General features: G+C 45.5%; 1 protein-coding gene across 1 annotated transcript; it reads left to right on the forward strand.

Annotated features, from left to right (window-relative positions):
- The first annotated feature begins 763 nt into the window (after positions 1-763).
- LOC101615653 (IQ motif containing N) lies at positions 764-20,246 on the forward strand. Its single transcript, XM_045137450.1, has 4 exons — positions 764-846; positions 5,228-6,112; positions 19,580-19,740; positions 19,847-20,246. The coding sequence occupies exons 1-4, from the start codon at positions 780-782 to the stop codon at positions 19,892-19,894; spliced, it is 1,161 nt and encodes a 386-aa protein (XP_044993385.1). The 5' UTR covers positions 764-779; the 3' UTR covers positions 19,895-20,246.
- Positions 20,247-27,158: the final 6,912 nt, after the last annotated feature.

The raw sequence follows: 27,158 nt of genomic DNA on the forward strand, positions 1-27,158 counted from the left end.
TGGCACACACCTGTCATCCCAGCACTCAGGAGGCTGAGGCAGGGGCATCACTGTTTGAGGTTAGCCTAAGACTACCTGAGACCTTATCTCAAAAAAGCAAGCCAAACCAAACCAAAACAAACAACAAACTTGTGTCTGGGCAGACTTGGTGGCACACACCTGTCATCCAGCACTGGGGAGGCTGAGGCAGGGTGAATGTGAGTTCCAGGGCAGCCTGTGCCACATAAGGAGACCCTGTCTCAGAAAAATAAAGGCAACAGAAAAACTATCTGGGAACCTGGCTTTAGGCCACTCTGGTATATGTGTAGATAGTCATTCTGGAAATTCTAGAAGGCTCTAGTTATGCTCGTGGGTGAGGAGGGGTGCTAGGCCCAACCCGCAAGGGGTCCCTTGTCTGGATGAGACAAAAGACAAAGATAGCCCCTGCCGATGGTTGTCAGGGACATGTTTGGGGGCAGAGGAGGTGCCTGGGAGCAAGCGAGATAAGGGTTCAGCATAGGTTTGAGCAGCTATAGGTAGGCATCCGAGTGGTGGACAGTAGGTCTGTGTCCTTAGAAGCATTTAGATGTTTCAGGATCAGTCTAGGCCGCATGTTGAGGAAGGTAGAGATGTATAGATACAGGGGTGAGGACGAGAATGGCATCCTTTCGACTGGAGTGACTGGCACGCACCTCGCCCCTGCGCAGTACCTCTCGTCGCCGATAGGGGGCGCGCGAGCGCAAGGCTCAGCCCCCTGGACTCGCACCGGGCAGAGGGGCAGAGCCGGGCTCCGCGCAGGCATGGCGAGATCCCAGCTGCTCCTGCTGGCTCTGCTGCTGCTACCCAGGCCCTGGATCTCCTCTTCAGGTAAGAGCCGGTGTGAGGAAGGCAAGCCTTCCAGAAAGTTGGTGGAGGGAGGGGGCGCGACAGTGTAGGGGAGAGGTGGCAGGGGATGACACAGCTCAATACCTCACCTGGCTTCTAGACCCTTTTCTCTTGGTACTCAGAAACAAATACAGTTGTAAGAACCCTCTGAGGCTACCTGTGCTTGGACTGTGTGACTTGACGGGACAGAAGCTGGTGACCACCTGACACCCAGAGGCGTGGGAGGGGGTCGAGGGTAGAGGCTCACTTCCTGGTCATTCAACATCCAAAGCTCCCATCACAAGTTCTGGTGTCTGACTTAATTCCCTCCAGCTGTCCTGCTTGCCACAGCCCACCAACAACCAATGGGACTTTTCCTTTCTGCTTAACTCTCCAGCTAAGCCAGTTAACAGGTGTCCTCCACCGCGTCTCAATGGACACCAACTGATTTCTTCATTCCATTCTCTAGAGTTCTGGTTGGGCTTGGGGTCCACTCCAGTCCCTGATGGGTCATCTCACTTAGATGCCTCCCTACACTCCTGGACATCACCCCCACAGTTCCTAGTAGACTACTAGAGACTTGGCACCCCCCCCCCCCAGGGTCAATGCCTAAGTGTTAGTTCCGCATTTCTGCTGTCTGGGGTGACTGACTCAAGAAGGAAGCACAAATATCACCCCGGGCACAGTGGACATGGGTGTGAACTTGCTTACAGACCTAAGAGTCCAGCCACCTGGAACTGGAGGAAGTCATTATGGGAGGTGTACCAGGAACTATTTCCCAACCCTCTGCCACACCTGGAATCCAGACACACACATGCACACACACAGTGGGAATAGTGTTTCAAAACGTGTGTGTGTGTTGAAACACTGGTTGTTCCCACTACCCAGCTGTTAGAAATGAGTCTAGGGCTAGGTTTGGTGGTGTACACACACTTTAATCCCAGCACTTGGGAGGCAGAGGTAAGAGACCTGTGGCTATGGAGTGAGTTCCAAGTCAGCATGGGCCTCGAGGGCAGTTTGGGACCACTCTAGAGTTAGACCCTACTACCAAAAATAAATGAACAAATAAATAAAAAGCCGGGAGTGGTGGCACACACCTTTAATGCCAGCACGTGGGAGGCAGAGGTATGAGGATTTCCATGGTTTTGAGGCCACCCTGAGACTACATAGTAAATTCCAGGTCAGCCTGGGCTAAAGCAAAACCCTACCTTGAAAAAACAAAACAAAATAAACAAACAAACAAACAAAAAACCCAAGTCTAGGGCCTCAGAACGACTACACAATCCAGAGTATTTTGGCAAAGTCATGCTTACTTGTGCAGAAGGGGACCGAGCTTTCTAAAGCTCAGGCCAGCAATCTCAAAAGCAGGGATCTAGCCGGGCGTGGTGGCACACACCTTTAATCCCAGCCTTCGGGAGACAGAGAGGTAGGAGGATTGCCATGAGTTCAAGGCCACCCTGAGACTACATAGTGAATTCCAGGTCAGCCTGGGCTAGAGTGAGACTCTACCTCGAAAAACAAACAAACAAACAAAAGCAGGGATCTGCTGCCGTTTTTGTTTCCTGAAGCAGGCAGGGTCCTAGGTGTTCCTCTGAGTTAGAGTTTGGCCTCACAAACTCATGCGACTGTTAACATAAAAACGGGGCAGTTTGTAGGGGAAACCTAAAGAAATGGAAGATTTAGGGACTTTTGACCACATGCAGAAATAGAACCCTTAGCCCGGCAGGGTGGTGCATGCCTTTAATCCCAGCACTCAGGAGGCAGAGGTAGGAGGATTGTTGTGAGGTCGAGGCCACCCTGAGACTACATAGTGAATTCCAGGTCAGCCTGGGCTAGAGCGAGACCCTACCTCGACAAGAAGAAAAGAAAAGAAAAGCTGGGCTGGAGAGATGGCTTAGTGGTTAAGCGCTCGCCTGTGAAGCCTAAGGACCCCGGTTCGAGGCTCGGTTCCCCAGGTCCCACGTTAGCCAGATGCACAAGGGGCGCACGTGTCTGGAGTTCGTTTGCAGAGGCTGGAAGCCCTGGCGCGCCCATTCTCTCTCTCCCTCTATCTGTCTTTCTCTCTGTGTCTGTTGCTCTCAAATAAATAAAAAAATAAAAATTAAAAAAGAAAAGAAACCTTGCTCTCAGAGATTGTTTTGGTTTTGTAGATTGCGGACTCAGGCAGGGGGCTTCTCACAAAATGGCATCCTTCCAGAATTAAGTTTCTCCATCTTTTTAACCCTTTGACACATTCCTCCCGCAGGAGTTTGACCTGGGACACGCAGCTCAGTGGTAGCAGGTGAGCCTTCCATACTGTGAGCTTGGTTTTATAGCTGGTCTAGGTCCCTGGGGAGGAAGGTCACAGCTGAACCTGCCAGACTCAGAAGTGATCCCCGTGGGCAGGCACAAGCATCTTTGTCAAGGGCAGTGACTTCCACTCTACCAAAAAGGGAAACTGAGTCCCCAAAAGTTGAAAGGCCTTTCTCAGTTCTCTGCCTGGGCTTTGGGGTGCAGGCATCTCCTCCACTACAAAGGTTTTAGAGCTCTGGGGTGCTTGGAGGTCCCTACCTGAGGCTCATTTTTCACTGAATGCTCTGAGTCCCGAATCCACTGTAGCTGGATATTCCCCTCCTTCCACAGTGTTGGGGACCCAGCAGGGCTTGCAGTCTCCATGGGCTCTGTAGAGCCAGACATCGGGCATGCTCCGCAAGTCCGGCAGGGGGAGCCCTGGCCTTGAGCCTGTGTCACTGCTGCTGGGATGGACCACTAAGCAGTATCTCTGGTCCCCATCACAGCCTGTTTCTGATTCCAGGCTCTGTATAGCCCTGGGAATTCCATTTCTTTCTTTCCTTCTTATTTTCTTCTTTTTCCTTCCTTCTTCTTCTTCTCTTTCCTTCTCCTTCCTTCTTCCTCCTCCTCCTCCTTCTTTCTTTTCACACAAAGTAGGGTCTCATTATAGCCCACGCTGACCTGGAATTCACTAAATAGTCTTAGGATGGCCTTGAACTCACAGCTGTTCTCCTACCTCTGCCTCCCGGGTCCTGGATAAAAGGTGTGCACTGCCACCACCTTGGCTGGGTTTTAGCTTATCTTTAAAAAGTTGTATTCAGGGCTGGAGAGATGGCTTAGAGATGGCGCTTGCCTGTGAAGCCTAAGGACCCCGGTTCGAGGCTCGATTCCCCAGGACCCACGTTAGCGAGATGCACAAGGGGGCGCACACATCTGCAGTTCGTTTGCAGTGGCTGGAAGCCCTGGCACCCATTCTCTCTGCCTCTATCTGCCTCTTCCTCTCTCTGTCACTCTCAAATAAATAAATAAAAAAAATTAAAAAGTTGTATTCATTTTCTTATTTGCATATATGTGTGGGAGGGGGCAGACAGATTAGGGCCTCTTGCTGCTGCAAACACCAGAGCCGTGCCCCAATGCACTTATAGAGAGCTTGAGAATTTAGCTCCAGACTGGCATGTTTTGCCAGCAAATGCCTTTAACCCCTGAGCAAGTCCCCATTTCCTTTAATTTTTAAAAAATATTCAGAAATATTCAGGAGGCAGAGGTAGGAGGATCGCTGTGAGTTCGAGGCCACTCTGAGACTACATAGTGAATTCCAGGTCAGCCTGAGCTAGAGTTAGACTTTATATAGAAAAACCAATATGTGTGTGTGTATTATTTATGTGTGAGAGAATGAGTGTTCCAGGGTCGCTAGCCACTGCAAATGAACTCCAGATGCATGTGTCACCTTGTGCATCTGACTTATGTGGGTACTGGGGAATTGAACCTGGGTCCTTAGGCTTTGCAGGCAAGCGCCTTAACTGCTAATCCATCTCTCCAGCCCTCTTTTCTATTATTTCATTTTTGGTTTTTTGAGGGAGGGTCTCATCTTAGCCCAGGCTGACCTGGAATTCACTATGTAGTCTCAGGTAGCCTCAAACTCACAGTAATCCTCCTATCTTTGCCTCCTGAGACAAAAGGGACTAAAGGCATGAGCCACCACACCCAGCTTCAGCTCTCTTAAAATTTTAGTTTTATTTATTTATAGAGGGGGGTACATCAGGGCCTCTACCCACTGCAAACAAACTCCAGATACATGTGCTACCTTGTGCATCTGGCTTATGTGGGTTCTGGGGAGTCAAACCTGGGATCTGAGGTCTCACAGGCAAGTGCCTTAACCATTAAGCTATTTTATCCAGCCCTCTTTTATTTATTTATTTATTTGTTTGCTTATTTATTTATTTGGAGGGGGTAGAGGTAGGATCTTACTCTATCCCAGACTGACATGGAATTTACTATATAGTCTCATGCTGGCTTCGAACTCACAGGGCTCCTCCTGCCTCTGCCTGCTGAGTGCTGGGATTAAAGACATGTGCCACTACATCCGACTCCTTTTCCTTTTTTGTTTTCGTAGATGATTCTAGAAAGCTGTCTTCCAATGCTCAGAGCTCTTCTACTGACAAACAACGTTCAAGGCCAAGCACTAACTCTGTAAGTTCCCAAGAAAACTCCACCATGGATTCCGACCCCACAAGTCCACAAGAAAACACCACGGACCCCGACCCCAGAAGTCCACAAGAAAACACCACGGACCCCGACCCCACAAGTCCACAAGAAAACACCACGGACCCCGACCCCACACGTCCACAAGAAAACACCACGGACCCCGACCCCACAAGTCCACAAGAAAACACCACCACGGACCCCGACCCCACAAGTCCACAAGAAAACACCACCACGGGCCCCGACCCCACACGTCCACAAGAAAACACCACGGACCCCGACCCCACAAGTCCACAAGAAAACACCACCACGGGCCCCGACCCCAGAAGTCCACAAGAAAACACCACGGACCCCGACCCCACAAGTCCACAAGAAAACACCACGGACCCCGACCCCACACGTCCACAAGAAAACACCACGGACCCCGACCCCACACGTCCACAAGAAAACACCACGGACCCCGACCCCACAAGTCCACAAGAAAACACCACGGACCCCGACCCCACAAGTCCACAAGAAAACTCCACCACGGACCCCGACCCCACAAGTCCACAAGAAAACACCACGGACCCCGACCCCACACGTCCACAAGAAAACACCACGGACCCCGACCCCACAAGTCCACAAGAAAATACCACTGACCTAGGCCAAACAGATTCCATAACAGACTTCACCACCCCACAAACCTGGACATTGTCTCTTTCCGGCTCTAGTTCGCCCGGTCCAGAGATCACCTCGGCTTCCCAGGCCACTGCCTTGACCTCAGGGACTCTCACCCCTCATAGCCCAGGCCCAGGTGAGTATGAAGATTCTGCCTTACACAGATGCAGTCTGGCAACGCCCCCAGGGGAAGACAGAGAGTAAGGAGTATGGCCAAGTCAAGCTCCTGCCACCTGGTCTAAAGCTGGTTAGCATAGTCTGCATATTTATTGACTATCTGGTGTATGCAATGTCCTGGGGCGTAGCTGTGTGCAAGAAACACAGGTTATAATTACATAGTTGTCACCAACTGGGCTGGAGTAATCCTGTAGTCCCAACACTCAGGAGAGCAAGACCCTGTATCATAAAAGGAAAACACCCAAAAAGTAAGAAATAGCCTGGTGTGGTGGCGCACGCCTTTAATCCCAGCACTGGGAAGGCAGAGGTAGGAGAATCAGTATGAGTTCAAGGCCAACCTGAGACTACATAGTGAATTCCAGGTCAGCCTGGGCTAAAGTGAGACCCTACCTCAAAAAAAAAAGAGGGGGGAGGGGTGGTTGAACAGATGGTTTAGCGTTTAAGAAGCTTGTGTGCAAAGTTAAAGGACCCAGTTTGTAGCTTTTTATTTCTTGTGTAGTTATTGTTTGTTTTCTTATCTATTTATTTTTATTTTTTTATAATTAACAACTTCCATGATTGTAAACAATATCACATGGTAATTCCCCCACCCACATTCCCCTTTGAACCTCCATTCTCCATTGTATCCCCTCCCCCTCTCAATCGGTCTCTCTTTTATTTTGATGTCATGATCTTTTCCTCCTATTATGATGGTCTTGTGTAGGTAGTGTCAGGCACTGTGAGGCCATTTTGTGTCTGGAGGAGCACGTTGTAAGGAGTCCTACCTTTCCTTTGGCTCTTACATTCTTTTTTTTTTTTTTTTAATTTTTATTAACATTTTCCATGATTATAAAATATATCCCATGGTAATTCCCTCCCTCCCCACCCCCACACTTTCCCGTTTGAAATTCCATTCTCAATCATATTACCTCCCCATTACAATCATTGTAATTACATATATACAATATCAACCTATTAAGTATCCTCCTCCCTTCCTTTCTCCACCCTTTATGTCTCCTTTTCAACTTACTGGCCTCTGCTACTAAGTATTTTCATTCTCACACAGAAGCCCAGTCATCTGTAGCTAGGATCCCCATATGAGGGAGAACATGTGGCGCTTGGCTTTCTGGGCCTGGGTTACCTGACTTAGTATAATACTTTCCAGGTCCATCCATTTTTCTGCAAATTTCATAACTTCATTTTTCTTTACCGCTGAGTAGAACTCCATTGTATAAATGTACCACATCTTCATTATCCACTCATCAGTTGAGGGACATCTAGGCTGGTTCCATTTCCCAGCTATTATAAATTGAGCAGCAATAAACATGGTTGAGCATGTACTTCTAAGGAAATGAGATGAGTCCTTTGGATATATGCCTAGGAGTGCTATAGCTGGGTCATATGGTAGATCAATCTCTAGCTGCTTTAGGAACCTCCACACTGTTTTCCACAATGGCTGGACCAGATTGCATTCCCACCAGCAGTGCAGAAGGGTTCCTTTTTTTCCACATCCCCGCCAACATTTATGATCATTTGTTTTCATGATGGTGGCCAATCTGACAGGAGTGAGATGGAATCTCAATGTAGTTTTAATCTGCATTTCCCTGATGACTAGTGACGTAGAACATTATTTTAGGTGCTTATATGCCATTCGTATTTCTTCCTTTGAGAACTCTCTATTTAGCTCCTTAGCCCATTTTTTGATTGGCTTGTTTGATTCCTTATTGGTTAACTTTTTGAGTTCTTTGTATATCCTAGATATTAATCCTCTATCAGATATATAGCTGGCGAAGATTTTTTCCCATTCTGTAGGTTGCCTCTTTGCTTTTTTCACTGTGTCCTTTGCGGTGCAAAATCTTTGTAATTTCATTAGGTCCCAGTGGTTAATCTGTGGTTTTATTGCCTGAGCAATTGGGGTTGTATTCAGAAAGTCTTTGCCAAGACCAATATGTTGAAGGGTTTCCCCTACTTTTTCCTCTAGCAGTTTCAAAGTTTCCGGTCTGATGTTAAGGTCTTTAATCCATTTGGACTTAATTCTTGTGCATGGCGAGAGAGAAGAATCTATTTTCATCCTTCTGCAGATATTTATCCAGTTTTCAAAACACCATTTGCTGAAGAGGCTGTCTCTTCTCCAATGAGTATTTTTGGCATTTTTATCGAATGTCAGGTGGCTATAGCTACTTGGGCTTACATCTGGGTCCTCTATTCTGTTCCACTGATCAACATGTCTGTTTTTGTGCCAGTACCATGCTGTTTTTGTTACTATGGCTCTGTAGTATAGGTTAAAATCAGGTATGGTGATACCACCAGCCTCTTTTTTGTTGCTCAGTATTATTTTAGATATTCGAGGTTTTTTATGATTCCAAATGAATTTTTGGATTGTTTTTTCTATTTCCATGAAGAAAGCCTTTGGAATTTTGATAGGGATTGCATTAAATGTGTAGATTGCTTTAGGTAAGATTGCCATTTTCACGATATTGATTCTTCCAAGCCAGGAACAAGGGATGTTTCTCCACTTTCTAGTGTCTTCTGCAATTTCTCGCTTGAGTGTTTTAAAGTTCTCATTGTATAGATTCTTTACTTCCTTAGTTAGGTTTATTCCAAGGTATTTTATTTTTTTTGATGCAATTGTGAATGGGAGTGATTCTCTGATTTCATCCTCTGTGTGTTTGTTGTTAGCATATACGAAGGCTACTGATTTCTGTGTATTTATTTTGTATCCTGCTACATTGCTGTAGGTTTTGATCAGCTCTAACAGCTTGCTAGTAGAGTCTTTAGGGTCCTTTATGTATAGAATCATGTCATCTGCAACTAATGATAACTTGATTTCTTCCTTTCCAATTTGTATCCCTTTTATGTGTGTCTCTTGCCTTATTGCTATGGCTAAGACTTCCAAAACTATATTAAATAGAAGTGGAGACAGTGGACACCCTTGTCTTGTTCCTGATTTTAGTGGAAAAGCTTCCAGTTTTTCCTCATTTAGTAATATGTTGGCTGTAGGCTTGTCATAAATAGCCTTTATTATATTGAGATATGTTCCTTCTATTCCCAGTCTCTGTAGGACTTTTATCATGAAGGGATGTTGGATTTTGTCAAATGCTTTCTCTGCATCTAATGAGATGATCATGTGATTTTTGTCCTTCAACCCATTTATGTAATGTATTACATTTATAGATTTGCGTATGTTGAACCATCCCTGCATCTCTGGGATAAAGCCTACTTGGTCAGGGTGAATGATCTTTTTGATATACTCTTGTATTCTGTTTGCCAATATTTTGTTGAGAATTTTTGCATCTATGTTCATGAGGGAGATTGGTCTGTAATTTTCTTTTTTTGTTCTATCTTTGCCTGGTTTTGGTATCAGGGTGATGCTGGCCTCATAGAAGGAGTTTGGTATGATTCCTTCTTTTTCTATTTCCTGGAAAAGCTTAAGAAGCAATGGTGTTAGCTCTTCCTTAAAAGTCTGGTAAAATTCAGCAGTGAATCCATCCGGGCCTGGGCTTTTTTTAGTTGGGAGATTATTGATAACTGCTCGGATCTCCATGTTTGTTATAGGTCTATTTAAGTGATTAATCTCATTTTGATTTAATTTAGGTAGGTCATATAGATCAAGGAAATCATCCATTTCTTTCAGATTTTCATACTTTGTGGAGTATATGCTTTTATAGTATGTCCCTATAATTTTTTGAATTTCTCTGGAATCTGTTGTGATGTTACCTTGTTCATCTCTGATTTTATTAATTTGTGTCTCTTCTCTCTTTCTTTTGGTCAGATTTGCTAAGGGTTTATCAATTTTGTTGGCTCTTACATTCTTTTCAACACCTCTTCCTCAATGGACCCTGAGCCTTGGAAGGTGTGATAAACATTTCAGTGCTGAGCACTCCTCTGTCACTTCTTTCAGCACCATGATGCCTTCTGAGTCATCCCAAGGTCACTGCCATCTGAAAAGAGAAAGTTTTCTAAAGAAAAAGTGAGAGTAGCATTAATATATGAGTATGAACATTAAGAGAAGTGCTTACTGAGCAGTTTGATGAGCATAGTATAAACATTAAGCCAAGCAGCAGCAGATGTTATACCCCTGGGGCTTATGACTACCCCTGTTGTAGGTTTTCAGTATCAAGGATGTATTTCCTCCCGTGGAGTGGGCCTCCAGTCAAATTAGAGGGCGATTGGTTTCTCCCATAACAGACATGCCACTATTGCACCCATTGTTTCATTTGGCCTGGTTGGCCAAATATAAGGCTTGCAGTGTCCACTGTTGGGTATCTTCACTGGTGATTTTTCTCTCTGCTGTTGAGCTGCATGCAGCGTGGCTTTTTCCAACTTTCTGTCAGCTGGTCTACATGGAGGAGGTTATCAGCTCAGTTCCAGCGGGATTTCTCAATGACCTTGCAGCCCAAGTATGTGGAGTCTTCAACAATAGGGTCTTACCATCTATTCCTGGTGGGAAACCAAGGACTTTGGCAATGGCCTTTAATGTTTTGGGGGCCTCAGGGACCTCCCTGGCCAACAACTCACTGGAAGGTATCCCATCCCTGGTATAGAAAATTTTCTAGTAACAATCTCTGGCTCCTGAGTGTTTTCTTGTCCAAAAAAGTAGGTTTCCATATGATTTATTTATATCCTCTTAGATTTTGATTAGCCCTTCCTCCATATTTCCTTTACTCAATCTCTTCCCCTGACCTCACTTAGGCCTTTTCACCCCCATTAATCTTTTCTTCTACTTACATATATACAATATCATCCTCTTACGTCTCCCCCTCCTTTTTATTCCCTTTATAGCTCCTTTCTACCTTACTGGGCTCTGCTACTGAGTTTTCTTCCTACTCATACAGTCCAATCACCTATAGTTAGGATCCACACATGAGAGAGAACATGCGACATTTAGCTTTCTGGGCCTGGGTTACCTCACTTAGTATAATCCTTTCCAAATCCATCCATTTTCCTGCAAATTTCATAACTTCATTTTTCTTTACTGCTGAGTAGAACTCTATTGTGTAAATGTGCCATATCTTCATTATCTACTCATCAGTTGAGGGACATCTAGGCTGGTTCCATTTCCTAGCTATTGTGAATAGAGCGGCAATAAACATGGTTGAGCAAATATATCTAAGGTAGTAAGATGAGTCCTTAGGATATATGCCTAGGAGTGCTATAGCTGAGTCATATGATAAATCTATTTTTAGTTGTCTCAGTATCGTCCACACTGATTTTCACAATGGCTGAACCAGATTGCATTCCCACCAACAGTGTAGAAGGGTTCCTCTTTTGCTGCATCCTCACCTGCATTTATGGTCATTTCTTTTCTTTTTTTTTTTTAATTTTTATTAACATTTTCCATGATTATAAAATATATACCATGGTAATTCCCTCCCTCCCCACCCCCACACTTTCCCATTTGAAATTCCATTCTCCATCATATTATGGTCATTTATTTTCATGATAGTAGCCAATCTGACAGGAGTGAAATGGAATCTCAGTGTGGTTTTAATCTGCATTTCCCTGATGACTAGGGATGTAGAACAGTTTTTTAGATGTTTATATATGCCATCCATATTCTTCTTTTGAGAACTCTCTATTTAGTTCCATAGACCATTTTTTAACTGGATTGTTTGATTTCTTATTACTTAATTTTTTGAGTTCTTTGTATACCCTAGGTATCAATTCTCTATCAGATGTATAGGTGGCAAAGATTTTTTCCCATTCTGTAGTTTGCCTCTTTGCTTTATTCACAGTGTCCTTTGCTATACAAAATCTTTGTAATTTCATGATGTCCCAGTGGTTAGTCTGTGGTTTTATTGCCTGAGCAATTGGGGTTATATTCAGAAAGTCTTTGCCAAGACCAATATGTTGAAGGGTTTCCCCTACTTTTTTCACTAGTGGTTTCAGAGTTTCAGGTCTGATATTAAGGTCTTTGAACCATCTGGACTAATTCTTGTACATGGAGAGAGATAAGGATCTATTTTCATCCTTTACAGATATGTATCCAGTTTTCCCAGCACCATTTGCTGAAGAGGCTGTCTTTTCTTCAGTGAGTGGCTATAACCCAGGCTTACATCGGGGTGCTCTATTCTGTTCCATTCATCTACATGTCTTTTTTTGACCCTGTACAATGCTTTTTGTTACTATGGCTCTGTAGTATAGGTTAAAATCAGGTATGGTGATACCACCAGCCTTATTTTTGTTACTCAGTATTGTTTTAGATATTTGAGATTTTTGTAATTCCAAATGAATTTTTGGATTGCTTTTTCTATTTCCATGAAGAATGCCATTGGAATTTTGATGGGGATTGCATTAAATGTGTAGATTGCTTTTGGTAAGATTGCCATTTTCACAATATTGATTCTTCTGATCCAAGAACAAGGGATGGTTCCATTTCTTAGTGTCTTCCACAATTTCTCGCTTGAGTGTTACAAAGTTTTCATTGTAGAGATCCATCACTTCTTTAGCTAGGTTTATTCCAAGTTACTTTATTATTATTTTGATGCAATTGTGAATGGGAGTGATTCTCAGATTTCATCTTCTGTGTGTCTGTTGTTAGCATATAGAAAGGCTACTGATTTTTGACTGTTTATTTTATATCCTGCTACATGGCTATAGGTGTTTATCAGCTCTAACAATTTGCTGGTAGAATCTAGGATCCTATATGTACAGAATCATGTCATCTGCAAATAATGATAACTTGATCTCTTCCCTTCCAATTTGTATCCCTTTTATGCGTGTCTCTTGCCTTATTGCTATGGCTAGGACTTCCAGTACTATATTAAATAAAAGTGGGGAGAGTGAACACCCTTGTCTTGTTCCTGATTTTAGTGGAAAAGCTTCAAGATTTTCTCCATTTAGTAATATGTTGGCTGTAGGCTTGTCATAAATAGCCTTTATTATGTTGAGAAAATGATCCTTCTCTTCCTAATTTCTGTAGGACTTTTATCATGAAGAGATGTTAGATTTTGTCAAATGCTTTTTTTGCATCTAATGAGATGACCATGTGATTTTTGTCCTTCAGTCCATTTATATAATGTATTATATTAATCAATTTGCATATATTGAACCATCCCTGCATTTCTGGGATAAAGCCTACTTGGTCAGGGTGAATGATCTTTCTGATATATTCTTGAATTATGTTTTCCAATATTTTGTTGAGAATTTTTGCATCTATATTCATGAGGGAAATTAGTCTGTAATTTTCTTTTCTTTTTTTGGCAGGGGGTGGGGTTCAGGGTTGAAGTAGGGTCTCACTGTAGCTCAGGCTGGCCTGGAATTCACTAGGTAGTCTCAGGGTGGCCTTAGGGTGGCCTTGAACTCATGGCAACCCTCCTACCTATGCCTCCTGAGTGCTGAGATTAAAGGCATGTGCTACCAAGCCTAGCTTGTAATTTTCTTTTATGGTTCTATCTTTGCCTGGTTTTGGTATCAGGGTGATGCTGGCTTTGTAGGAGTTTGGTAGGATTCCTTCTATTTATATTTTATGGAAAAGTTTAAGAAGCAATGGTGTTAGTTCTTCCATGAAAGTCTGGTAAAATTCACCAGTTAATCCATGTGGGCCTGGACATTTTTTAGTTGGGAGATTTTTTTTTTTTTTTTTGGTTTTTTGAGATAGGGTCTTGCTCTTGTCCAGGCTGACCTGGAATTAACTCTGCTGGGAATAAAGTCATGCGCCACCACACCCAGCGGATCCTGCTTTTTTTTTTTTAAATTTTTTTGTTCATTTATTTATTTATTTATCTGAGAGTGACAGACACAGAGAGAAAGACAGGTAGAGGGAGAGAGAGAGAATGGGCGCACCAGGGCTTCCAGCCTCTGCAAACGAACTCCAGACGCGTGCGCCCCCTTGTGCATCTGGCTAACGTGGGACCTGGGGAACCGAGCCTCGAACCGGGGTCCTTAGGCTTCACAGGCAAGCGCTTAACCGCTAAGCCATCTCTCCAGCCCAGATCCTGCTTTTTAACCCAGTCTGCAAACCTATGTCTTTTGGTTGGGACATTGAGGCCCTTGATATTAAGAGTTATTATTGAAAGGTGTGTATTTATTTTTGCCATTTTGTTTGTTTTGTAGTTTTTCCGGTTTTACCTTTGCTCTCTTGTATTAACTAGTATTTGAGTATTGTTTGTTTTTTCCAGGTTCCTTATATGTGTGCTTTTATTTCTCTTCAGCATGGAGGATCCTTTCAAGTTTTTCTGCAGAGCTGGCTTTGTCTTCATATATTCCTTCAGACTGCTTTTGTTGTGGAATGTCCTTATTTCTCTGTCTATTTGAATGGATAGCTTTGCAGGGTAAAGTAACCTTGGTTGCCAGTTGTTATCCTACAGAACTTGGAATACATCACTCCAAGCCCTTATGACTTTTAAAGTTTGTGTTGAGTAATCTTCTGTGATCCTGATAGGCTTTGCATGTGACTTGGTTTTTTCTCTAACTGCTTTCAATATATTTTCTTTGGTTTGTACATTTGGTAGTTTAATTATAATATGGTGAGGAGAGGTTCTTTCCAGGTTTTATCTGGTTGGTGTTCTAAAGGATTTCTGTATCTGCATTGGCATCTCTTTGCCAATTTGGGGGAAGTTTTCTTCTATGATTTTGTGAAAACACCTACTATGCCTCTGGAGTGAAATTCTTCTCCTTCTCCTATACCCTGAATTCTTATGTTTGATGTTTTCATAGTGTCCCAAATATCTTGAAATTCCTATTCATACTTTCCTATTAGTTTGTCTTTCTCTTGGTTGGACTGTATTAGATATGCCACCTGGTCTTCTAGCTTAGATATTCTGTCCTCTCCTTCATCCATTCTACTGAGATTTTCTACAGAGATTTTTATTTCATTGACTGTGTTCTTCATTCCTAGTAATTCTGACTGGGTTTTCTTTCTTTATTTTTTTTGCTTATACTTTTTTATTTTTTTATTAGTTTTCTATTGTGCAAGTATAGGCAGTTTGGTACCATTATTAGGCTCATCCATGATGGGTTTTCTTTATTATTTCTATTTCCTTATTTATATCTTGTATTGACCTCCTTATTTCATTGATTTGATTTCATGTGTCTTCTTTCATTTCTTTGAACATACTTATAATCATTCTTTTGAAATCTTTCTCAGGTATTTCCTCTAAATCAGTCTCACTGGAGGTCATTTCTGATGCATTAATACTTTTTGGTGGATATATATTGTCTTGATTTTTTGTGTTTCAATGTATATATTTTTGCATTAGATTAATTTAATGTTTGGAATTTCTAATTATCTGCAGTATTATCAGATGTATCAATCAATCTGATGTTATGTATCTTCAGGTTAGGAGCTTAAGGTGCTAGGTGTGGCTCTTAAGACTCTCAGAGTATCTACAAAAGTGACCCTGGATGTTGGGTTTGCTTGCTATGAGAATATTCAAGTAGGCTGAATGGAGTAAACTATAGGCATATTCTAAAATTTAACTAAACAATGTACACATTCAATGAAAAACAGTACAGAGTATTTACGTAAGAGTGGGTATTATTGGGGCTGGAGAGATGATTTAGCAGTTAAGCACTTGCCTGTGAAGCCTAAGGACCCCTGTTCAAGGCTTGATTCCCCAGGACCCACGTTAGCCAGATGCACAAGGGGTGCACGCGTCTGGAGTTCGTTTGCAGTGGCTGGAGGCCCTGGCGCGCCCATTCTCTCCCTCTATCTCTGTCTCTTTCTCTCTGTCTGTCACTCTAAAATAAATAAAATAACAACAAAAAATTAAAAACATAAAAGAGTAGATATTATGACAACCAGATCCTTTAGCAAAGTCACAGTCCGTTAGGATGTGTGTTGCTCCATACCCTTAATCCTGTCAACTAGGAGGCTAAGATTTCTGGTCTGTTGAGGGTGTCAAGTCAGTTTATGACCAAGTGAGACCATTCCCTAATGAACAACAGAAGGAAACAAATGGGAAACAAAGGCACTATAAATCATGAAGCAACAAATGACAAGTCCCAAATATAGCTTATTTAAGAATGGCAGATCCGAGAGTCTCGCCCCACCTATGGTCTAGAAAGGTGAAGGATGGGCTAAAATGAAGAGTGCACACTGTCTGGGTCTTCTGCCTACCTAGACCACAAGCTGGAAAGTGGGGAAGTTAAAACCCACGTTGGGAAGGAGGAAATCTAGGGTTATGGGAAGTGGTGGAAAACAGTCTGTCTGAGGCTATGCAGAGCTGACATCCTCTACCCGACAGCACATAGAACTAGGAAATAGAACCAGCCTAGATGTCCCACAACTGATAATGGATAATGAAGATATGGCACATTTACACAATGAAGTTCTACTCAGCGGTAAAGAGAAAATGAAGTTATGATATTTGCAGGAAAATGGATGGATCTGGAAAATATTATACTTAGTGAGGTAACCTAGACCCTGAAAGCCAAACATCATATGTTCTCTCTCATATGTGGATCCTAGCTACAGATGATTGGACTTCTGTGTGAGTAGGAAGAAAACTCAGTAGCAGAAAAGAGATATAAAGGGAATAGAAAAGGAGGGGGGGCTCTTAATAGGATGGTGTTGTATATATATCTACACATATATATATGTATATATGTAAGTAGAACAGATTAATGGTGAAATAGCCTAAGTGGACACTGCAAGCCTTAGATTTGGCCAGCCAGGCCAAATGAGCCAACAGGTACAATAGTGGCACATCTGTTATGGGAGAAACCAACCACCCTCTACTTTGACTGGAGGCCCGCTCCATGGGATGCAATACATTCTTAATACTGAAAACCTACAACAGGTGCAGTCATGAGCCCTAGGGGTGTAATGTCTGCTTGTGTTTGGCTAAATGTATATAGTATGCTAACCAGACTGTCCAGTAAGCACTTCCTTAACGTTCATACCCATATATAAATAGTACTATCATTTTTGGTTAGAGAAGCTTCTCTTTTCCTATGACAGTGACCTTGGGCTGACTCAGAAGGTACCATGGTGCTGAGAAGAAGTGACAGAGGAGTGCTCAGCACTGAAATATCTCTATCATACCTTCCAAGGCTCAGGGTCCATTGCAGAAGAGTGGAAGAGCCAAAGGAAGGGTAGGACTCCTTACAACATGCTCCTTCAGACACAGAATGGCCTGGATATCAATAACCTCACAGTGCCTGACACTACCTACACAAGACCATCATAATAGGAGGAAAGATCATAACATCAAAATAAAAGAGAGACTGATTAAGAGGGGAGGGGATATGATGGAGAGGAGAGTTTCAAAGGGGAAAGTGAAGGAAGGAAGGAATTACCATGGGATATTGTTTACAATTATGGAAGTTGTCAATAAAAAAAAAAAATTGGTCTGGAAAAAAAAAGAATGCCAGATCCAACCATCCATCAGATTTACCATATAATTTATCCTGACATGGAAGGTACAATTAGCACTTCTGATTCAAGCCTACCTACCTGGCGGGTACTGACCTGGTATAATCCCAGTTACCTTTTGGGATTGTTTTGGTCTCAGTTATGCTGCTCTCCCACTTGATTCCCTCTTTGCTGCTGTGTGGGCTCAGGTAGGCTGGCTGGGTCCCTGGATCTCTGCTCTGGTTGCTGGTGCTGGGTGCTTTATAGGTACACTCCCTTCCCAGGTCTCTGATACTTGCTGGCGCTTGCACTGGGGGGTGGGTGAGGCTGTGGATGGTGGCTCTAGTTCTCCTGCTGATCCTCCCTTGGTCCCTGCTATCCTCCCTTCATGTTTCTTGAGTTTGTGCAGAGGCCAATTTGAGTGGAGAATCCCCTCACCTGGCTTTTCCTGCGGCTCAGGACTTAGGCCGAGCCTTGTGACTGTGGCCATGCCTGGTGGGCTCTAGATGCTCTGGATCTCTCCTACTTCTCTGCTATAGTTGATAATTTCTTATACACTTCACTTTTTAGTAGAAGAGTGTATTTTGCTGTTGTTTTTTTTTTTTTTAACTTTTTCTCCCCTAGGCTGCTTTGGCATGGTTCCTATGCCACCATCTTAACCGGAAGTCCCTAAGTGGTTTTTAATTTAAATTTATTTATTAGTGACAGACAGACAGAGAGAGAGAGAGAGAATGGGCATGCCAGGACCTCCAGCTACTGCAAACGAACTCCAGATGCATGTGTCCCCTTGTGCATTTGGCTTATGTAGTTCCTGGGGAATCGAGCCTTGAACCAGGGTCCTTAGACTTCACAGGCAAGTGCTTAACCGCTAAGCCATCTCCAGCCCACGACCCAGGTTTGATTCTCCAGGACTCAGATGCACATGGTGGTGTATGCATCTGGACTTCGTTTGTACATGCATTTCTCTCTATCTGCCCCTTCCCATCTCTCTCTCTCGCAAATAAAAAATAAAAGATAAAAATCCCATAAAATTTGTACGTTTATATAAAATGACAAAATAGGCTTTGTAAGTGTGATTCAGAGGCAGAACCCTGCCTAGAATTTCCAATGAGGGATGGGGCATGGCTGGTAGGTAGAGCCACTGTTTTTTTTTTTTTTTTTCTGCAAGGTAGAGTGTTACTCTAATCCAAGCTGACCTAGAATTCACTAGGAAGTCTCAGGGTGGCCTTGAATTTATAGCAATCTTCCTAACTCTGCCTCCCAAGTGCTGGGATTAAAGGTGTATGCCACCATCCCCAGCCCCAAGAGCCACTCTTTCTTTCTTTCTTTCTTTCTTTTTTTTTTTTTGAGGTAGGGTCTCACTCTAGCCCAGGCTGACCTGGAATTCACTATGGAGTCTCAGGGTGGCCTTGAACTCACGGCGATCCTCCTACCTATGCCTCCCGAGTGCTGGGATTAAAGGCGTGCGCCACCACGCCCGGCTAAGAGCCACTCTTTCTTTAGACTAGGGTGACCCTGGTCACCAGGTAAAGGAAAGAACAGGCCTAGAGGCAACATTCCTTTAATCCCAGCACTAGGGGGCTGAGGCAGGAGGTTCACTGTGTATCAGAGGCCAGCCTGGGCTACAGAGTGAGACTCTGCTTCCAAAAAGCCCAAGGTCAGCCTGAGATTATACAGTGAATTCCAGGTCAGCCTGGGCTAGAGCTACCTCAAAAAAAAGGGAGGGGCACTGGAGGGATGGCTTAGTGGCTAAGGCACTTGCCTGCAAAGCCAAAGAACCCAGGTTTGATTCCCCAGGGCCCACGTAAGCCGGATGCACAAGGTGGCAATGCATCTAGAATTCGTTTGCAACAGCTGGAGGCCCTGGTGTGCCCATTCTCCCCGCCCCCTCGCCCCAACACCTTCTCAAAAAAAAAGAAAAAGAAAAAGGAGCCAGGCATGGTGGCACACGCCTTTAATCCCAGCACTCAGGAGGCAGAGGTAGGAGGATTGCCATGAGTTTGAGGTCACCCTGAGACTACATAGTGAATTCCAGGTCAGCCTGGGATAGAGTGAGACCCTACCTGAAGAAAGAAAAAAAGGAAAAAAAAAAAAAGGTTCTAGGACCTGGCATAAGTGAGACTCCAAGTGACTGTAGATTTCTGTCCCCAGCTCCAGGTGACAGGTGGATCCCTACTTCACACAGGAACCCAGGTGTGGTGATAGCCGTGTGTTTGTTAGTGTCTGTTTTGCTCATTGGCTCCGTGGTCATGGCAGTCAGACACTGTCACCAAGATGTGTCAGAGTTTCACAAGCTGGATGAGGTGTCCATGGTGAGCGGGTCCCAGGTAGGGTGGGGGAGGCTGCCTTCCTAATGGGGAAGTTCCTTTGTGGTAGAGACCTCTGGTGCCTGAAGGTATGTTTATGTTCTTTTTCCAGGGAAATGTGAGCCAAAGAGTATCATTTGCAAACCTCACTCCTGAGTGACGACCTCTGGCTGGGTGGTGGGTTGGACACCTGGGCCAGAGTGATGCTGAAGAAACAAAAGCCCCTGCTGGGCTGAGTGGGCTAATGGTGGCATCTGCAGTCCCCGCTGACCAAGAGGCTGAGGTAGGAGGATCCCAGGAGTCCAGGAGTTCTAGGTAGCCTGTGCCACACAATGAGACCCTGCCAACAAAAGAAAGCCTGTTGTGGTACGTCACACCTGTCATCCCAGCACCCCAGAGATGGAGGCAGTAGGGAAACCTTGGCTACACTGAGAGTTTGAGGCCAGCTTGGGCTACATGAGACTGCCTCAACCAAATCCAAAAAGAAAGTAAAATGAAGTTCCTAGTATTCACCCGAGGTGTCCTGAGTCATAGATTTATATGGTATTTGGGCATCACACTGGGGACTCCATCTCTGCTCTCATGGGGGAAGGGGCTGCAGCCTCGTGTGGGACAAGACAAGAGCCTGGGGAGCTGAGACCACTTCAGGCACAGAGGGCCAGAGTCATAGGGTGGGGCTGCTGTTCCCACCTCAGGGCTGGCTGATGTATAGGTGTATGGGAAGGACAGGACCCTCTCTGAGGAGGAGAGGAGCTCTGAAAGGTGGGAAGGAGCTGGCCAGGGGAAAGATAATTTGGCCTAGGCCAAGGCGCTGGGGTCGAGAAACATGTAGCTGTTTGCTAAACAATGAGTTGCTTAATGTCCAAGTGGGTGGGTATGGTCATGGAGGGTCCTGGGGTTGTGGAGAGGATTTGGTGTTTTCTCCCAGAGATGGATGGGGACTCAGACTCCAAGGGACTTCCAGCAAGCCAGGGTCTGAATCTGGCTTCCCAGCTCAGGACATGCTGCAGTCAGCTTGTGCCTGCCTCAGTTCTCTGCCCTACTTGCCTGTTCCTCCTGTGGACAGAAGGGAAATTGAGTCCAGCGAGGTTCCAGTGTGGGGCTGGGAACCCTGGAGACAAAGGTCTCTTCTTTTAGTCCCACCCCCAACATCTCCAGTGGAGGGTGAACCCTCCAAAGTTGGGGTGCTGTTATTCCTTCTGGGACGGGTCTCCAGGGAATGGCTGCCTTTGCCTCTCTGAGAGACTCGCATCCAGGCAAACCTCTCCCACCACCCCAGCCTGGCCCCGTGAGGCCTGTCATGCTCTGCTGATCATCCAGGGAGGTGACGGAGGCCTCCCTGGAAGGAGGTAATGGTTTGGGTAAAACATTAACTCACATCAGCTCCAGAGTCACAGGTGGCCCCTAGAGCCCTTCCAGGGGCCCCAGCTCTCTCATGGGGCCTCAGGTTCCAGCCACAAGGTTTGATCAGAGAGGGTCATTGATCTACCTGGAGGGACACAACATAGGTGACTGAGGGTGACTCACTGGGCACCTTTGAACTCCTGAGGCCCTATTTCATGGGCTTTCTATTCCACACACATGTTCTAGACCCTATGCTGGTTAAAAGTTGCCTTATCTCCCCTCAACATGCTCCCTGCCAAGAGTAAACACATTAACAATTGCAAACTCTTATCAGCTGCCCACCTCCCCCTCCACCCTCCCTCCACCTGGGTCACACAGTTGGTCACACATACACCTTCTAGCCCTCGCCCTCACTCTGTCCACCACCCTGTCTTCTGATCCTAGGGTGGGATGTGTCTTGGCTTAAAGGACTCAGCTGGCAGGGAGACCCACGGCTCCACTCTGGGACAAGCCTGTCCTTCCCTCCCTGAGTTACTGGGAGGTCTTAGAACACATGCAAGACTGGGTGACAGCAGCCGGGGGTGAATCCCAAGCCCGTGAGAGTGTGATGGGCTTGGACTTCATAATCCCCGCCCCCAAAAAAAACCTGCCAAAGTCAAGCCAGGAGTGGTGGTGCACACCTTTAATCCCAGCACTCGGGAGGCAGAGGTTGGAGGATCACTGAGAGCTCAAGGCCACCCTGAGACTACAGAGTGAATTTCAGGTCAACCTGAGCTAGAGTGAGACCCTACCTGGAAAGAACAAAACAAAACAAAACAAACAAACAAACAAATTAAAAAAAAAAACTGCCAAAGTCCTGTTGGGAACTGAATGGTGGGAGGCCCTGGACCCAGGGAACTTCATCCCAAGAGCTGGCCAGGAGAAGGGGCTGTGGCCCTGCCACTCTGATTGTCTCCAGGCTCTGAGGGTGGGGTGCATGAGCTGTCTCAGGGATGTCCCACAGGGGTTCATCTGAGACTCTGGGGTCTTACCAGCCTCTCCCATCTCCACAGACATGTGGTACATGAGGCACGGCCACATGGTGCTGTCCTTCCTGAGCAAGGTGAGTACCTGGGCACTGGATTAGTGCCCATTAGACATTACTTGGAAATACCCAGAGCTGCCTGAGACCAGCTAACAGGAAAGTGAGGCACAGAGTCCACTAGAGAATCTGGGGACCTGCTGAAGTGACCAGTCAAGCTCTATTGCTATTGGGTTTAGGAACAGGACTTCTATGCAAGATTGTGTGTGGTGAGTGTTGAAATAGGGCCCAGGCTGGCCAGAAACTCACTATGTAGCTGAGTATGACCTTGAACTGCAGATCCTCCTGCCTCCCAAGGGACTATCCCAAAAGCTGTCCAGGGGAGGAGGATGTGGCCCTGCCACCTTGATTGAGTGGTGTGCCCTGCCACACCCAGTTTATATTCTGCTGAGAATGGAACCCGTGCCTTCCTGCATGCTGGGAGAGTATGTTACCAACTGAGGCCCAGCTCTAGTTCATGAAATATTTATTGTACTTTTTTTTTGTTGTTGTTGTTGTTTTTGAGCTAAGGTTTACTGACCTGGAATTCACTATATAGTCTCAGGCTGGCTTTGAGCCACCACTCCCTACTTACTTTATTTTATAGACACAATCTCACTATGTAGCCCAGGCTGACCTGGAATTCATGGCAATACTGCTGCATCCACCTTCCAAGCTGGAGTGACAAATGCCATGAGTTTGAGGCCACCCTGAGACTACATAGTGAATTCCAGGTCAGCCTGGGCTAAAGCGAGACCCTACTTTGGAAAAGAAAATGTGATGCACACATTTAGTCCCAGCACTGGCGAGGCTGAGGTAGGATGATGTCTGTGAGTTCAAGGCCAACCTAGGAATACAAAGTGAGTTTCAGGTCCGCCTGGGCTAGTGTGAGACCCTATCTAAAAAAACAAAACAAAACAAAAAAACAAACAACAAAAAAAAACCCGGGAGTTCTGGAAGGAGTGGTGGCTCACACCTTTAATCCCAGAACTTGATAGGCAGAGGTAGAAGGAACTCCATGAGTTAGTTCAAGACCACCTTGAGATTATGCAGTGAATTCCAGGTCAGTCTGAGCTAGAGCAAGACCTTGCCTCAAAAAACCAGATGCACATGGTGGTACATGTGTCTGGAGCTCATTTGCAGTGGCTAGAGGCCCTGACATGACTATTCTCTCTCTCCCTCCCTCCCTTTCTCTCAAATAAATTAACTAATTTTAAAAAAGTAAAAATGTTGGGGCAGGACCAGCCAGGGCTGGTGAGGGCTGAGGAAGCTGGCTGTGAGGTGGGTAGTGGAGACAGAGCCAACTCTGGTAATGCTGCTTTATCTGGCCCAGTAGCTAATGGAGTCCTTATTTCTCCATAATGTCTGGTCTTACCTGTTTCACCATCAAACCAGCAAGTTTAATAGATGCAGGGTTGGGGTGTGGCTAAGTGAGTAACAAACATTTTTCCTTTCCTTTCCTTTCCTTTTTTTTTTTTTTTTTTTTTGTTTTTTGAGTTAAGGTCTCACTCTAGTCCAGGCTGACCTGGACTTCACTATGGAGTCTCAGGGTGGCCTCAAAGTCATGGTGATCCTCCTATCTCTGCCTCCCCAGTGCTGGGATTAAAGGCATGTACCACCATGCCTGGCGAGTAACATCTTTTTAATGTGCAGTTGATTATACTCCCTGCACACACCTGTCATCCTGGAGCCAAGAGGATCAGGAGTTCAAGGTCATCCTCTGCTTCATCATGAGTTGAAAGTCAGCTTTGGTTCCATGAGACCCCCATCTCAAAAACAACTTGTTTTGAGCCAGGCATGGTGGCTCACACTTGTAATCCCAGAACTCAGGAGGCTAATGTGGAAAGATTTGTGAGTTCAAAACCAGCCTGAGCTACAGAACAAGTTCTAGGTTAGCTTGGGCTAGAGTGAGACCCTATCTCAAAAAAAAAAAAAAAAAAAAAGTTCAGACCCAAACCTATTGGCTCCTCTTGGTAATTACAGTATGCTTAAAACAAACCAGAGCATACCCTTACCCTTGTCCTCCATCTTCCTCGCCTAGGTCAAATAGCCCCTCCCAGCATGTGTAGCCAGAGCTCTGGGAAATGACTTGCTGCCAGTCATGGTGACCCCTGGTCACTGTTGTCTCCCTCATATCCTGTGGCCATCTCTCAGCTTCCAAAACATATCCCAGAGCTGAGGCGCTGATCCAAGGTACAGCACTTACCAAGCATGAGCTAGGCCCTGGGTTCCATTCCCAAGACTGAAAAAAAAAAAATGAGAGAAAGTTGGAGGGGCAGGAGAGATGCCTTAGCAGTTAAGGCACTTACTTATGAAGCCAAAGGTCCCAGGTTCAATTCCCCAATACCCATGTATGTCAGATGTACAAGGGGGTACATGTGTCCGGAGCTCATTTGCAATGGCTATAGGCCCTGGTGCATCCACTCTCTGTCTCTATCTGCTTCTTTCATCCATTCTCTGTCTCTATCTGCCTCTTTCTCTCTCAAATAAATAAATTATTTTTTCCAAAACTTTTATTTATTTGCAAGCAGAGAGATAGAAGAGAGACAGAATGAGTGTGCCAATTCTCTCTCTCTCTCCCTGAAATAAAATAAAGAGGCAGAGGTAGAAGAATCACTGTGAGTTCAAGGCTACCCTGAGACTACATAATGAATTTCAGGTTAGACTGGGCTAGAGTGAAACCATACCTCGAAAAACCAAAATAAAATAAAATAAAATAAAATAATTAATCATTCTCCTAGAACAATATCCCACTCCTCACCCCAATTCAAGCCCTTTTCCAGCATTGCCCCCAGGATCACTTCTGAGCCCACCCATGAGTCCTCCACCTGAACCCTTTCCCCAGATCCTCCTCCAAGAATTTGAGTTCCCTTCCCAAAGGGTCAGGCGTTTGTGTTCAAGTGGATCACTGGTCAAGTATGGTGGGGACTAGAAATGAGGCTTGGGCAAAGCCAATAGTTCTCAGGCTGGAAGGGAACCATGTGTGCCTCACACAGGTCAGCCTCAGCCTCACCCTCTTCCCTCCCCCTGACCTGGCTCAGGCCCTGCTGGAGGGGCTATGACCTAAATTCAGTCTGACTATGGAGATAGACATCTGTGAGCTAAAGGCTAAGGCACCCTCTGAACACCACTCGTCCCCTCTGGTCCCCACCACACCTTGCCCAGAAGACTGAGCTCCCACCCTGTGGTCAGAAATAGTGAACAGCTCCCACCCCTGTCAACCATAGGGAGAGCCAGGGTACTGTTCATGGTGGACTGACTGCCTGTTGTACATGCCTGGCGAATCAGGTTTCACCCCCAACACCACAGGAGAGAAGGAAATGTCACCCTCAATGTTCACATGCACAACCCCACCCCCAAAGATGTAGAAACTGAGGTTCAGAGGGGTTAATTTGCTCAGGGTGGTAGCCTTGAGGTTCTGTTCCCTGCTGGTCCAGGCACCCTGGTGAAGGTATCTGGAAGCTTTGGGGGGGGGGCGCATAGGGTGCTGATGGCATTCTATGCCTAGGAACTTGCTCATATATTTCTGGTGTCTCCCCAGGGGGTGTGGTGGTCTATAGATTGTGGTGTGGCCCCATTAGTGGGGGATGTCATCCAGAGACACTTCTCAAGGACCCCACTGCTACCACCACTGTCTAGTTGACTTGGGCCCCTAGGAGATGTGGAATCAGGTGCCCATGTGGTGTTTACCTTGGAGTTCATGGTACAGACAGAAGCCAGGGCCAACTCTAGGCAAGTGAGGAGCGTGGGTATGCAGTGCTTGCTCCACCCACACCTTTCTTCCCCTGTCCAGGAAGTCAGTATTAAATAAGAACATACTGTGTTCAGGGTTGTGTCCTGAACCACTGGAGACCAAGGGGCTCAGCTGCTGGTGTGGAGACAGACTTGTGCCAGGGGGAGAGCACAATGGGCTATCATGCTATGATGGAAAAGGGTTAGGGCTCAGACCCCTTGCAGGCTCCTGGCCTGGCCATGGTGGGGTCTGGGGAGGCCTATGTGGAAGAATAGCATCTAGGCTCAGGATGATGAGGGGTGTACCAGCGAAGCCTCTGACACTGGAGGGTCAGTGCGTGAGAAGCTGGAAACAGATTGGTGAGCAAAGACCACAGGGAGATGGCAGGGACTGGGCTACACAGGACCCCATGGGATGAAATGGGTGGTGTTTCTAAAGGACATAAAATTGACTATATTAGCATTTTTAAAATTTCCCAAGCCACCTGAGGGTGGTTGCTAATTTTTTTGTTTTTGTTTTTCAAGATAGGGTCTCATTCTAGCCCAGGCTGACCTGGAATTCACTTTGCAGTCTCAGGCTAGCCTTGAACCCACAGTGATCCTTCTACCTCAGCCTCCTGAGTGCTGGGACTAAAAGCATGCACCATCACTCCTGGCTACAGGGAGCATTTTTAGATAGTTTCACTATGTAGCCAAGGCTGGCTTGCCACAATCTCCCCATCTCCAAGCATTCCAAGTGCCAGCATCATAAGACTGGCAAGCCAAACATGGTGGCGCACACCTTTAATCCCAGCACTCAGGAGGCAGAGGTAGGAGGATCACTGTGGGTTCAAGGCCAGCCTGAGACTGCAGAGTGAATTCAAACTCCTAATCCTCCAGCCTGTACCTCCTGGGTGCTGGGATTACAGATGTGCCTGATTTATGTTGTGCCAGGGATGAAACAGGGTTTCATGAATGCTAGGCAGGCACTCTACCCACTAGACCCCATCTTCAGTCCTCCAGGGAGCATTTTTTTCGAGGAAGGGTCTCTCTCTGGCTCAGACTGACCTGAAATTCACTATGTAGTCTCAGGGTGGCCTCGAACTCACAGCAATCCTCCTACCTCTGCCTCCTAACTACTGGGATTACAGGTGTGCACCACCACGCCCAGTTTAAGGTCATCTTTTAAGATTTTTTTTTTTTCAGTTTTTCCAGGTAGGGTCTCACTCTAACCCAGGCTGACCTGGAATTCACTCTATAGTCTCAGGGTGGCCTCAAACTCACAGCAATCCTCCTACCTCTGCCTCTC

The sequence above is a fragment of the Jaculus jaculus genome, chromosome 1 (genome assembly GCF_020740685.1).
Source record: "Jaculus jaculus isolate mJacJac1 chromosome 1, mJacJac1.mat.Y.cur, whole genome shotgun sequence".
In the NCBI taxonomy this organism is placed as follows: domain Eukaryota; kingdom Metazoa; phylum Chordata; class Mammalia; order Rodentia; family Dipodidae; genus Jaculus; species Jaculus jaculus.